Source organism: Cucurbita moschata, unplaced genomic scaffold (assembly GCF_002738365.1).
Source record: "Cucurbita moschata cultivar Rifu unplaced genomic scaffold, Cmos_1.0 Cmo_Scf00001, whole genome shotgun sequence".
Lineage (NCBI taxonomy): Eukaryota > Viridiplantae > Streptophyta > Magnoliopsida > Cucurbitales > Cucurbitaceae > Cucurbita > Cucurbita moschata.
In genome coordinates, this window is record NW_019268517.1 from 3,427,083 (window position 1) to 3,441,273 (window position 14,191).

The 14,191-nt window shown below is 33.2% G+C and overlaps 3 protein-coding genes across 3 annotated transcripts in view; 1 reads left to right on the forward strand and 2 right to left on the reverse strand.

Annotated features, from left to right (window-relative positions):
* Positions 1-3,646: 3,646 nt before the first annotated feature.
* On the reverse strand, positions 3,647-4,349 carry LOC111449194. The gene is made up of 2 exons (XM_023089013.1): positions 4,139-4,349; positions 3,647-3,886 (listed from the first exon to the last, which is right to left on the reverse strand). The coding sequence occupies exons 1-2, from the start codon at positions 4,300-4,302 to the stop codon at positions 3,682-3,684; spliced, it is 369 nt and encodes a 122-aa protein (XP_022944781.1). The 5' UTR covers positions 4,303-4,349; the 3' UTR covers positions 3,647-3,681.
* Positions 4,350-8,520: 4,171 nt separating this feature from the next.
* On the forward strand, positions 8,521-9,519 carry LOC111449118 (ethylene-responsive transcription factor ERF038-like). The gene has a single exon (XM_023088998.1). The coding sequence runs from the start codon at positions 8,592-8,594 to the stop codon at positions 9,363-9,365; it is 774 nt and encodes a 257-aa protein (XP_022944766.1). The 5' UTR covers positions 8,521-8,591; the 3' UTR covers positions 9,366-9,519.
* A 2,343-nt stretch (positions 9,520-11,862) lies between these two features.
* The window catches only part of LOC111449237 (E3 ubiquitin-protein ligase BRE1-like 1), a 19,291-nt gene continuing 16,962 nt past the window's right edge, over positions 11,863-14,191 (reverse strand). Inside the window, exons 16-19 of the mRNA XM_023089045.1 lie at positions 13,629-13,766; positions 13,319-13,521; positions 13,078-13,243; positions 11,863-12,723 (exon numbers count right to left, since the gene is read on the reverse strand). Of these exons, the coding sequence (XP_022944813.1) occupies positions 12,592-12,723; positions 13,078-13,243; positions 13,319-13,521; positions 13,629-13,766 (639 nt within the window). The 3' untranslated portion in view covers positions 11,863-12,591. The remainder of the gene's footprint in view (positions 12,724-13,077; positions 13,244-13,318; positions 13,522-13,628; positions 13,767-14,191) is intronic.

Genomic DNA, 14,191 nt, shown 5'->3' on the forward strand with positions numbered 1-14,191 from the left:
TAAAAAAAAAAAAAAAAAAAAAAAACACCCCACAACTTTGTCATTTGTTTATAAAAATATCCTCGTTCTTTCCAAAAAAAAAAAATATATATATATATAATATTATTTTTGACTTTTCATAACGTTCTAAAATTGGATCGGTATATAATTTCTAAAAGGAGCGACTTTAAATATTGTATTATTTATTGTATGAAATAATTAAATTTTGATTAAATTACAAATTTAGTCTGATTACAATTTAATCTCTAAATATAATCCTTCAACATTTTAAGGACAATTAATAAAGAATAATTTTAATATCTAAAATCATAATAACTAAATTTATAATTTAAGAAAAATTATTAGTAACTCAAGATTAGATCGTTTTGTAATTAGTTGTAATTTTCGTTTCTTTTAATAAATTGAAGTGAATTCACGAGAGGTCTTAAGGTTTTGTTTGATATGAACGGTACGTAAGCTTGACCCATGTTTGTTATATAGTTTTCAATGTTTTCTTGTTTTCAATCTTTTTTCCGCTACAAAAGCTTTAATTATCATTATAATATTGTGGATAATTTTCATGACCTATGTTTAGCATTTAAAATATAAATTCGGCGCTTGATGATCCCGATATTTTCTTGCATCTCCTGCGACATGGTCACGTTATCTACTTCTTGCTTCTTAAGAGTGTAGACTATTCCGACATTCTCCTACATCCCGTGCAACATAGTCATGTTACCTACTTCTCGCTTCTTAATTGTCATGCCCTATGTTTAAGATTCAAAATCTAGATTGACCACTTGGTGGCCTCGACATTCCCTTGCATCCCCTGTGACATGGTCACGTTACCTACTCCTTGCTTTTTAAGAGTGTAGACTATCCCGACATTCTCTTGCATCCCTTGTGACATGGTCATGTTACCTACTTCTCGCTTCTTAATTGTCACGCCCTATGTTCAAGATTCAAAATCCATATCACTTGAAGGCCCTAACTTTCCCACGCATCCTCTGCAACATTGTCATGTTACCTACTCCTCGCTTCTTAAGAGGGAAGATTATCCCCACAGACCAACACGAGTCCTTCCAACATGTTTTGTCCTCACTCACATCCTCGCTTCTTAAGTGGGAAGACTATCACCACAGACCAACATGAGTCCTTCCAACATATTTTATCATCACTCACATGTTCGCTTCTTAAGAGTGAAGATTATCCCCATAGACCAACACGAGTCCTTACAACATGTTTAGTCCTCACTCACATGCTCGCTTCTCGAGAGTGAAGACTATCCCCATAGACCAACACGAGTCATTTCAGCATGTTTTGTTCTTATTTACATGCATCTTAAGAAAATTCCTCGGAGGTCAAAAAGAAAATTCCTAGGAGGTCAACAAGAAAATATTATTTTAAGTCTTTTTTAGTCATCATATCTAGAGGATCACTCATTCAAATGTTGTACCTGTTTCGATATAGAGCCTAATGCCTAGAACAAGTAGAGATATATTTGGAAGATATTTAGTAAAGATCTGATAGAGATATATATGGTAGATATTTGGTAAAGATTTGATAAAGATATATTTGTTAGATTATATTAATAGGTTTAAATGTTTGGAAGCTCTATCTAGAAAATTGAAACCATATATATCCCATTAGCCAAATGTACTTTTCTTAATCCTTTGTTTTTTACCTTATTGTACATACTTGAAGTCATCAATGATAAAACCTTTAGAACATTCCTCTTTATATTTTCTCTCTCCTGTTCTTTGTGTTCATCTTGATCGAGTGTGTGCGTTGTTGAGCGATCCTAACAATTGGTATCATAGCTAACAACTGGTATTAGAGCGGGGCGAGATTCACCACAATCTGTGAAGATGGAAATTTCAAAGATTGGAATTGGAAAGTTTGATGGATCCGATTTCAGTTTCTGAAAGATGCAAATTGAAGATTATCTGTACCATAAAGGTCTTCACGAACCCTTGTTAGGGGTGAAGCCGGATACTATGACCACGGAGCAGTGAAAGCTTAAGAATCATCAAGCCTTAGGGTTGATCCGGTTGTGTCCAAAAACATGGCGTTTAATATCATCAAGGAGAAGACAACGTCAAATCTGCTGAAGACGTTGTCGAATATTTATGAGAAACCGTCGGCTATGAATAAGGTGTATTTGATGCGAAAAAAAAAAAAAAATCACAAATCTGAAGATGAGATGATTCTATACATTCAGCAGAAGATACCAAGGATGCTCTAATCCTTAGTGTGGATAACTCAATTGAATCTTGAATTCAGGTGCATCGTTTCCAAATTAGGGATCATTTCAAAATTTCAAATCAGGAAACTTTGGGGAAGGTATATCTTGCTGACAACAAAACCTTGCTGACGACAAAACCTTGGAGATTGAAGAAAAGAGAGATGTCTCCATACAAACTCCAGATTGGAATCAGTGAACATTAAAGGATGTCAGATATATTCCTAATCTGAAGAAGAACCTGATTCCGATGGTTAGTTAGATAGCACAGGTTATGCAGCCGAGTTTGGCATGAGTTCGTAGAAGATTGTGAAGGGTGTCATGGTGTTAGCACGTGACACAAAATCCAGAGGATTTTGAATCATTATTAACATAATGAAATTTTATATTTTTGGTATATTTTTATTAAAAATATATTTCATACTATTTAATTCCAATTATTTATGCAAGTTTAATTAATAATTAATTAAATTATATATTTTATATGTCTTTTTATATATTTAGTTATTTTTGAAATATAACATTTATAATTAAATTTTATTTAATTATTATATTAATTATTTATCCTCAAAACTTTCAACCAAACAACCCATTAATTAACCAGTTACTTCAAAGGTGAATTTTATTTTATTTTTTCAATTTTGATACAAATAAAAATATTTAAATTAAAATATTATTATTATTATTATTATATTATCTAAGGGAAGTATAAATTTGGCATTTTATAAGGTAAGTAAATTGTATATATTGTTTTGCACGTTTTTCGATTCAACATATATGGAATGAAGACTTTGAACCTCTAACTTTGTGATCGAGATTACATATATATTTATGTCAATTGAGTTATATTTTAGAGTACTTTTGAAATTATTAAAATTACTTTTTTGTCGGTATTCAAAGTAACCTTAAAATATATTTTTAATTAATCATAATTAATTTTATAGTAAAAAGATTGGAGTCAAAATTTTGTAGATTTCGAGACTGGGGTTTTCACGAGTGCATTACGCGTAAATCCGAACATAATTTAATAGATAAGATATCAATTATAATCATAAAAATCAATTCTTCGATCCTTGGCGGGTAATGGTTGAACTCGTTCTTATACATTTATATATCTTTTTCTATGAACGAGTAATGAATATCGAGATTATACACGAAGGATCCTTAAATTTTGGTTGTTGTTAAAGGAAAATCTCATTAATTTCTAGGTTGGATGTTTCTCTAAATGCAATGTTCATCAATTGAGGATCTGATTCATTTGAGTTCCTAAAAAAATATAAGAACATAGAAGAAATGAAGATCACAAGCACAAAACCCTCATTAATTGCTCTTTATTTCAGCAAAGAAACTGACATTACCCTTCCATTTCAAACCATGAACAAACTTTCGACTTTTTGATCGAGATCAGGTGGATCTAAACTCCTTAGTTTCTTCGTCGTAGAGGCTTTGAACTCTAAACCCTAAACTCTAAATCGAGTTTTTCGAGCCTCGTATCTCTTACACCATAACGTCTTGCTCTCAATCGAAAACTTGGCTTCGTCTTTTCCTCCTAGAATTATTGCTGGTATTGAAGATGCAACAAATACCACCTTCCCAAACAATGGCAATTGAGTCCCTCCGTCCGGATAATGCACGTATACCCTTTCGATGCACGACCCGTAGTTTCTGTTTATATCAATTAAAAGCGAAGAAGATTCAATAACGAAACGAAATCGAAATAACGAGAGCTTCGTTTTTCGTTCGCCCTAAAAATCTATTTTATCAATAGATCTGTTAAAAAGTTCAAATCTTTTTAAAATCCCTTAATTCTATCAACCCCTCCTTACAAAAACTCTTAGAGAACACCTTCGACTGAACAGAACACTACAAGAAATAATAGATACGATAGCTTACGAAAGAAGGTTAGAAAGGGCGTACCGAGTGAAGAAGTTAACAATTTGGTGTTCCGAGAGCGGGTTTCCATTCGAGAAAGTGAGAAAGAGGCAGCGATCTTCCTCGGGAGCGCAATCGAAAAGAGGGTTCCATTCTTTGGCCTGAGGGTTCAAATGATCAGCGCCATTAAAGCCCTGAAGGGAGTCCATTTGAGGGCTGTGTGTGGTGTGTGTGTGTGTCTGTGGAGAGAAAATGAAGCAAAAACTGTGGACTTTGAAGAGGAAAAGGAAGAGATTGAGAAGAATTTATAGAAAATGAAAGATTACGACTGTTGGGAGAATTGAGCCAATGCTGAAATGGAAACAACAAGCGGTCACAATGTAACAGTTTAAGGTTTGTTTGTCGTAAAGTTTTAAGGTTTTTGTGTCTGTCTGTCCCTTGCATGCTATGTCTGTCTTTAGGCATCATCCCATTCTCTCCATTCATTAATTAATTACTCAATTAATTTGCTTTCTTATCTTATCGCTTTTATTCATTTCCTTTTTGGGTTTTATTGGATCACGATTCGTACTTCTCATCCCTTCTTCGGAGATATCATGTTTAAATCAATTGAGCTATGTTCATATTGCGTGTTTCTCTCGTCCTTTCTATGCTTCGTTTCTCTAATTCTTTCTTCCTTCTTGAGCTATATTCGTGGTTCATTTCCGTGTCTTGATTTAGATAGGTCGTGTGATGAGTAATGGCATGAATTGCCATAAATAACTCTGGTGTTCGTATGTTTTTATCCCTCGTTAGGTAATGTATTTGTTTTGTCATTGATTGACAATAATATATCCGATTATCAAAAATACTTACGAATGGAAATTCTTCTACTTTTATTTGTCTGATCATATCTTTTTAATTACTTTAAACACGGTGATGTGACAACACATGTACCGGGTTTAGTTAAAGTATTAACTATTAAAAAATGTACAATTATGATTTAAGTTTTAATTTGCTATAGAAAGGTTTCCACACCTTTAATGATTTAAATGGATGTGAGATCTCACAATTCACCCCATGAGGGCCAACGTTCTCGCCGGCACATCACTCAGTGTCTAACTTTGATACCATTTATATAACCGTCCAAGCCCATCGCGGGTCGATATTGTCCACTTTTACCCGTTTTGTATGTTTATTTTTTAAGATCGAATGTTGAAAATCTCGCACTTATAACATAAACTTACAGAATAATTATGTTGATATGATTTTTTTATTTAAAATATATGCTTTAATTATTTTTTTTTCGTTCTGTCTTAACCAATTAAACTATATACTCGTGAGATATTAATATGACTATGATTTTTGAAACGTAGATGTTCATATTATTTATATGATGTGCATTTTCTTTTCTCATTACAAACAATAAAATAGCAAGTTATTCATTTTAGCATATAATAATAATATCTAAGAAAGTTCCTAAATAAATAAATAAATTTATATATTGCAATTAGCTGATACTAGCTAATTCATTACTAATGTACTATTTGATACTTGTTAGGTTGTGATTTTAATCTTCGGGTGTATGTCGGTGGGGTTGAATTGGGTTGAAAAAATCTTTTGAACTAACCGAAAATTTTGGATTGGTTGAGATGGAGACCCGAACAACCCAAATAGAGTTCACAACTCAACCCAAAGGTTGGATTAGATTGTCGGGTTATTTTTTAATTATTTAAAAAAATATATACTCGGCTACGATACAGGTTATCTTAATAACTAAAATCTTATAAATTTTAAATATCAAACATTTACACGTTAAGTATTCTTAACTTTTTTAAAAGTAGGGTAGAGTTGGGATGTATTACTTTTTTTCGGAGTTGACTTGGCCAAAAAAAATGTCAACCCTACAAATCAAACTGAATTTTTAATTTTTCAAAAATTTAATCCAACCCAAATAAAAAAGAAAATCTAATTCAATCCAACTTTTATAGTTTGAGTTGGATAATTTGAGTTGTTCGAACTACCGAGTCATATGAACGCTCCTATCTTGATCTATGTATCTAAGATGTATACGGACATACTTGTACTCCAAAAAGCTTCCTCCTTTCTTTCAAATTTTCGAACAACAGTCAAAACTCGTTGGAAACAAGCGAGGAGCCTTTCTCGTTTGTTTCAAAGGAAGCTTGTCGAATGAAAAAAAATGTATCTTTTAACCGGTTAAACTCTACTTGACTTAACTCCAATTAAATATACAAATATCAATAATCCTACAACATTGTTTTTTTTTGTCAAAATAAAACTTAAATTATTTCAATTTAATTAATTAACACGAACATAATTCAATTGATTAAAATATTAAGAAGGTAGAAAGTAAAATAATACTTTTTTTAAAAAAAAAAAAAAAAACTTCTCATTGGTGGAAAACAAAGCTGGTGGAGAAATTAGAACTTAATTTAAGGACGTGTGAGAAAATAGAATTAAAATTTAATGGTCATGTCTAATGGATAAATATGATTTTTTTTTTAAATAATAATTAAAAAAAAGAACCACGGAAAATCTAACCCAACTAACTTGGAAAGAGATAGTTTGATTAGATTGAGTTGGAATCTCTATTGTTGATGACGTTATCAATCCAATCAATTAGAAATTTCAGATTGAACCAAATAAAAATTTTCAACTCAATCTATGTATACCCTAAATTTAGATTTAAATTGTGTAATTATTTGAAAAAAAAATGCATAAAATTATATTAGAATAACAATAATTTTGTTGGGTTAACTTTAATTTATTTTTTTTAATATCCAAATTTTAAATCTAGTGTTTTATAATTTTATAATTTTAATATAAATCTAAAAAATCATTGAAGAAAATGAGAGATCAATATATTTACCCAATTTTTAAATCAAATGTTTATATATATATATATATATATATATTTTGGAGAGTTATAAGTAATGGAAAAAAGTACAGCAAATGTACTAAAATAAATATTTTCAACATTTTTTTAATTTTTTATGTTAAAGACAAATGAACCCTACATGTGTGTATATATATATATATATAATATATATGTCAACCAATTTTTAAAACGCTTTCGAAATAAAATTTTATGAATAATTTTCGTCTCCGATTCACAATTTTTTTAATTTTTGTTTTAGAAATTAAAGGTAGATTTGATTTTTTAAAAAAAAGATAATAAAATTAAAATTAAAATTAAAAAGAGGAAAAAAAAATCAAAATAGTCCTAAAATATGACAAAAAATGATTAATTCAATAAAAATAAAATAAAAAAGAAAAAAGGGAAGAAAAAAAAAAGGAAAAAAAAGGAAAAGAATTTGAAAGCAATAATAATTGAAATGAGAGCATCTTGCATGCACAAAGGGAGAGGCCAACTAGGATTATTTAAAATCCAGTTGGGTAACCAAGTTGGTTGTTTTTGGATTATTTGCTTTATTTTATTTTATTTTATTTTTTTTCCCCAATGTTTTGCATTGCATTTTAATACAATTTTGGATTATTTGTTTAATTTTAAATAATTTCTATTTAGTCCCTTCTTTTTTAATATTTTCCTATTTTTTTTCCAATAAATATTTGGACCCAGTCCTTCTGTACTCTTATTCTTTCTTTTCCTTCACTCAACGCGCTTATTTGATATCGATAGTTTGAAAAAAAGTCAGAAGAATTTAGTCCATATGATTCTAAACGTTAATGTTAGTTTTTATGAGTTAATAACACTATTAAAAAATTATTTATGAATATTTTTATCTAAATAATATGGACTATTTGCACGGATTTATCAAATTATAAACACGAAATTCTATTTAGGAGTGTACATGACTGGTTGAGTTGATGACCCGAGCAACTTAAATAAAGTTCACAACTCAACTTAAAAATGGGTCGTCCCCGTTCTTTTTCTTTTTTAATTATTTCAATATATTTTGCTTATTCATAATATAGGTTACCTATCAAACATTTACAAGTCACAAATCATCACTAAAATTGGTTACAATAGTGGATTGGGTCGGATTGTAATCCTATTTTCAAGTTAATCGATCTGACCCAAACTAAGAAAAATATCAACCCACAAACTCAATCAAATTTTTGGTTTTCAAAAGATTCAATCGGTGTTGGATGATGAAAGTCCGACGTTGGCTAATTTAGGGAATGATCATGGGTTTATAAGTGAGGAATACTAACTCCATTGACACGAGGCCTTTTGAGAAAGCCCAAAGTAAAATCATGAGAGCTTATACTCAAAGTAGACAATGTCATACCATTGTGAAGAATCGTGTTCGTCTACATGACCCAAAAAAAAAAAAAAAAAAGAATCTGATCCATGATTTGAATGTGATAGTATGAGTTGGTCGAGTTATCAATTTATATAAATACGACTAATTTTAAGGAGAAATAATGAGAAAAATTAAGGAAAACAAAAACAAAAACAAAAAGTGTGCTGTCGTATGAAAGTAAACATGAAAATGGCTTAAAGAAATAAAAAGGGTCATATTTGTTGTACCAAATGATACTTAACCACACAAGGCCTTGGCTTTGCCTTTGCCTTTGCCTTTGCCTTTGCCTTTGCCCCTCTCACCATCATCGAATGGAACCATTTTTCAATTACATTCAAGCATCTGATGCGAAAGAAACCATCATTTGCAGCTCTTCCTCTGTCGCAACAAGCCATGGAAATGGACACATCTCTGACAACACAAAACAGAGGACCTCTGAGGAAGAAGATAAGAGCCACCATAATATGTTCAGAGGAGTTCGTAAACGAAACTGGGGCAAATGGGTTTCCGAGATTCGTGAGCCAAGGAAGAAGACCAGGATTTGGCTTGGAACTTACCCAACCGCCGAAATGGCAGCGCGAGCCCACGACGCCGCCGCTCTGGCCATAAAGGGTCACTCTGCATTTCTCAATTTCCCTGAATTGGCTCGGTTCCTTCCTCGCCCACTCTCCAAGTCCCATAAGGACATTCAGGCCGCGGCGGCGCAGGCGGCTGCCACCACATTTTCGGAGGGAAACAACCGTGAGGGTGAAGGAAGGGAAGCGGCGGAGAACATGGAGACTCTGTTTTCTGGTAGCGACGGCGGAGAAAGAGCAGAGGACTCCACGAACTCCCCGTCGACGGCCGCTAGTGATGAGACATTGTTCGATTTGCCTGATCTGTTCGTCGGAAGTTCTGATTTGAAAGATGGGTTTCTTTGTCATTCTTCGTTATGGCAGTTTTGTGCGGCGGCCGATCATTCTGGTTTCCGGCTGGAAGAGCCTTCGTTTTGGGAGTCCATTTAAGTTCAAACTATGTCCTCATCTTTCACTGTCTCATAAAATTCCTCCATTATAATTCTGTTTCCAATGGTGATGTATTTTGGTTCTAATAAAGAAATGAGTAACAGATTGAAAATAAATTTCACTCACTATTGGCTGTTGCAGATAAATCCCAAAATGATCGTAATGTTTATGATTTGGATTGTTCTAAAAGAACATATTTGAAGTACAAATCATTTTCTTTTTATTTAACTCTTCCGACTAATAGGTTTCATGTTATGTCAATTTGAACTTGCCCGATCTGTTCAATTACAACCTTATAATGCAATCGCATTCTCGAGCCCAATTGCTGTTTTTGTTTATGTATTCTTGATTTATCCACTAGGTTCTTTGCACCTAGGTTTGGATTCATCCTCTTTTTTCAAGGATTTCATAATTGGACATTGAACCGAATCAAATATACCTTTAAACATTAATTAGTGTTGCATCCATTTAGCTACTACTCGAGAATTTATACTTCATTAGCACATGTACGATTCTAAAGTTAAACGATGGAGAGATTTCATAAACCCACTAAAAATTTGAGTTCAACTTCTAACACGTAGAAGTTACGAAACTCAAAACTCAGATCTTTTAGTCGATTCTATATATGTATATATATAAATTGAAGTTTAAAACATTATAGTTGGGGAGGGGACCTTAAAGCAATCCATTCTTTCGAGTGTCTACTCAAACAAGGCTATCTCGTCGAGATTTTTTAAGAGGATCAAATAAAGAATACAAGTTCATGACATCAAGGCTGCTGGCTGCTACAAAAATCAGAGAGAGAGTAGTTGAATTACCATCATCCAACAACTAGCAAACAGAGAGAAGCATCATTTTTTTAAGAAAGAATTCCAACTTATTCTGTTCATAACATGAGACATGTTTTCAATTCACAAGGTTTGGTGGTTAGTGGCCTTATTCATCTTGTCTCACCATCATTATAACCTCTTTATAATATTCCAAATAGCCATCATTTTCTTTAGCTTTTGGCCAAAGTTTAAAGGATGATAGAGAACCCTTGGCCACAAGAGAAATACTTCAAGAGAAGAAATGGTCCTCTTTAATTATTGGGCAGTTTTCCTTTACTAAAAAAAGGAGGATTTAATTAACGGTATTCCATTGCTAAACTGCACCACTAATGTTTTCTAATCTAATAATAATTAGAATATGACAAAAGTAACGACAAGAAGAAAAGCAGATTAAGAATAATACAATCATTGAAATACCTTGCAAATGGCGTTACTTCAAGAGCTAGTTGACATCAATATTGTCTTTATTGGAATCTGCTCCACAGCCAAAAACCAGGATCACCATTCATCTCATCATTGGCCTAATGTTTAGTCTGCATCAGATCAACACAACTGCAATCTTGAGATCAGTTTCTAAGATGAGAAATGAACAAAAGAAGGTAAGAAGCTGAAAAGAAAAAAGAAAGAAAGAACTGTCCAAGAACATGTAGATTTAGCCAAAAAGAATTCTGGGCTCTGCACCAACTGAAAAGGAGAGAAAAAAAACATACCCTATGTAGTAAGTTTCCTCCAAATTCGCTGCTTTATGAACCTAAAGGAGGTGCAAAAATGCTTTAGGAGAAATCATGAGGCACGTGTATGCTTTTGAGGTGAGCTGTCTCCATTTTGTTCCTTCTCGTTTCCCTCTTAGATGGGTCTATCCTTGAAGGGGCAAGCATTTTGGCAAATTGAATTTACAGTAATGCTTGTAAAGATGAGAATCTTTCAGTACTTGATTATCAATGCATTTAATCACAGGAACCTTGCACAAAATTCATACAACTAAGAAAATCTCTGACTTGGAAGAGCTTCAGTCTCATAAATCCTGACTGTGCCCAAATTTCAACATCCGTACAATAGACACAACTACAATATAATCATTACATCCAAGAAATTTCACATGCTATGTTTAAGCAACATCTGGATCATCAATCGGACTAAAATACGCTATTCATATATGGATTAACAGTAGAAAACAGACTATACAATGTACAAAGATTATGTGCATTGTACTAGCAGCACGTTACAGAGTGGTTTCTCTGTCGCCTTAATTAACTAACCTCAAACTAATGGTGAACCAAATGTTAAAAAGTTTAATCCAAAGTGCACCAAGAGAAGAAAAATTAGTAGTCAGTCGTATGAAAATAGAAAGCATAAATACTCTCACATCAGCAAATAGCTAGTACTCTGGACAACAGGAATTAGCAGATTGGTTGAAATGCCATTTAAGAATGCTCTATTATTCAATGTTGAAAACTGCTTTGGTTAAGTAAACATTTAAGAATGCTCTATTATTCAATGTTGAAAACTGCTTTGGTTAAGTAAAGTTCATCCTTGGCCTGTAGAGATGGAAAAACACGATAAAGCTCCATCTTGATTTTCTCGCCAGTGGGGCACCCAACAGATACATGACCAAGGACCAAGCACCAACATAAAAGTAAAAAATAAATAATAAATGAGAAAAAGAATAATTAGCAAACCAAATAAACAAGCAAATCTTATACTGAGTTACTAACAGAGCAGCTACAAACAATTTCTGCACCTCACGTGCATTGATAGATTCGCTAAACATCAAAGCATGAACCCCAAACACGTCAGATGGGAGAAAAAAGAGGAATAAATGTATAAGATAAATCAAAAGGAAATATCAGCTTCTAGGACCTAACCAAGTAATGTACAAAAACTTCTGCCGGCAGAGGAGTGATGACGTTCCACCAGCTGTTTTGCAAGGGTAAACCCGTTCCACAAAGAACACCACACATTAACTCTAGCTTCAACTGTTGGAGTGGGCGTGCAATTCTTTGTTTGAGCAAAGAAAAACTTGTCCTCTGTGGACCCCTGGCTGTATAGCAGTGAAGCGATTCTGATTAATCTGCAAATGGTGAAGTGAAAGCTTCCAGCTGCTCCAAACACATCATAAGAGAGTAAAAGAATTACACATCTAGATAAACTTTTAATAAAATCACAAACTAGAACCAAGCCAACAATCTAAATGATTTGCTTAAATTGCTATGCATCAGGACTTCCACATTTCTTGCTCTCGTCTCACACACTGTTTGCTCTACATTCTAACAGTCATACGCATTAACCTGTATGTATCTCCATGTCAATTCTTGCATCAACTAAATGGCCATGAAATGTGCACCGAAGGCAGTTGAGATAAGTCTTATCGAGAGGTATGTTTGCCCCAGTTCAAGTCAAAAGAAAACTTGCTTGACATCATTGGGCCCAAAAGTTGCACTACATCTTGGGCATTTTCGATGCTGACTCTTCAAGATATCTTGTACACAGGGATTACAGAATAAGTGGAAGCACTTGGTAATGACAACCTGAAGCGCCAAAAAGAAAAGAAATTTTAACATGAAATGAAGCACAAATGAAAATAAGAGATGCATACAGAGATATGTAGAGCAAGTTGTCGTAATAAGAAAAAAGGAAATCTTGAAGAACATGAAAGTACAAGATTCAATGTCGAAGCATGAACACCTGATACAACACACTTGTTGAATCAAACAAAGCAATTTTGAACAATTGATTTTACCATCCACAACATACTTATATTTTATAGGATATTCATCTACCAGCCAACGAAGATTTCCACGTTTTGAACACACACTCATGGAAGCACATTAATTACAAGGACGTTACCAAAATTTCTAACTTCCAAGTGGAAAAAAAATTACCTGCTTTCTACTGTTGACACAAATTTTGCAATTCACTATCGTTTCATATTCCCCAAGTTCGCCATGGAGCCTTTCAACTACAGATGAACTTTTCATCTGTGCTTCAAGCCGTGAAAACTTTCTGCCAACAACTTCTATTTCCTCTTCAATTCTTTTCTTCTCAAACCTAAAAAGTACTAACAATCACTAGCATGTTCTGCAAGAGTAAAAGAAACAGAAAAGAAGCAGAAAATATCCACACCTCTCTTTTTCTAGTTCTATCTGCAGCTCCACTTGAGTCGCTCGACTTTTTTCAACTTTAGATTGAGATTGATCAAGTGACTCCCTCATTTGCTGAGATGCTATTCTAATATCATTTAATCTTTTTTTAGTGTTTTCTAGAGTATATGTGTCTTGTAACTTGCCTTCTTCAATTTTCTGAATATGATCCGAGAAACCTCTCAACTGTTAAGAATAATCATACAACAATGATAAATAAGCAAATATAACACAATTATTCAGAAAGTAAATTACAATTCTCCATCACCACAGTTGACGGTTCAACATGTTACCTGGTCTTCAATTCTATCCGTTTTCGTCTCGTAAAGTACAAGAGATGCATTGGCTTGCTGAACCTCCTTCTCAAAGGTTTGTTTCTCGATGAGCATAATCTCGTGCAATTGCCTTGCTCTCACACCTTCTAAAACAAGCTGCAAAAACAGACATCACAGCATTGCATATGAACATCAAATAAAATATGACCTTCCAATTATCTTAGTGGCAGATAGAAACAACAAAGTTCGCTTGAAAAAAAAAGAGCACCTTTAATGGCTCCAAGGATACTATTGAGACCCTAAATTGAGTCCTTTGACATGCTTCTATTTTGTTGTGTATAGGGGTCATTCTAGAGAGATATGGGTTACGATTGAGAGAAATACTACAACTTTTAGGGGTGTAGAGAGGTCTACGAATGAAGGTTTGGTATATTGTTAGATTTAGTACCTCAGCACGGTATCAATCTCTCCAATTTTTTTTTTTTTCTTATGATCATATAGATCTTTCTCCTTTGGATTGAAGTCAATTTCTTAAAGTTTTGGGGTCTCCTTTCTGAGGTGCTTTTTTTTTTTTTTTTTGT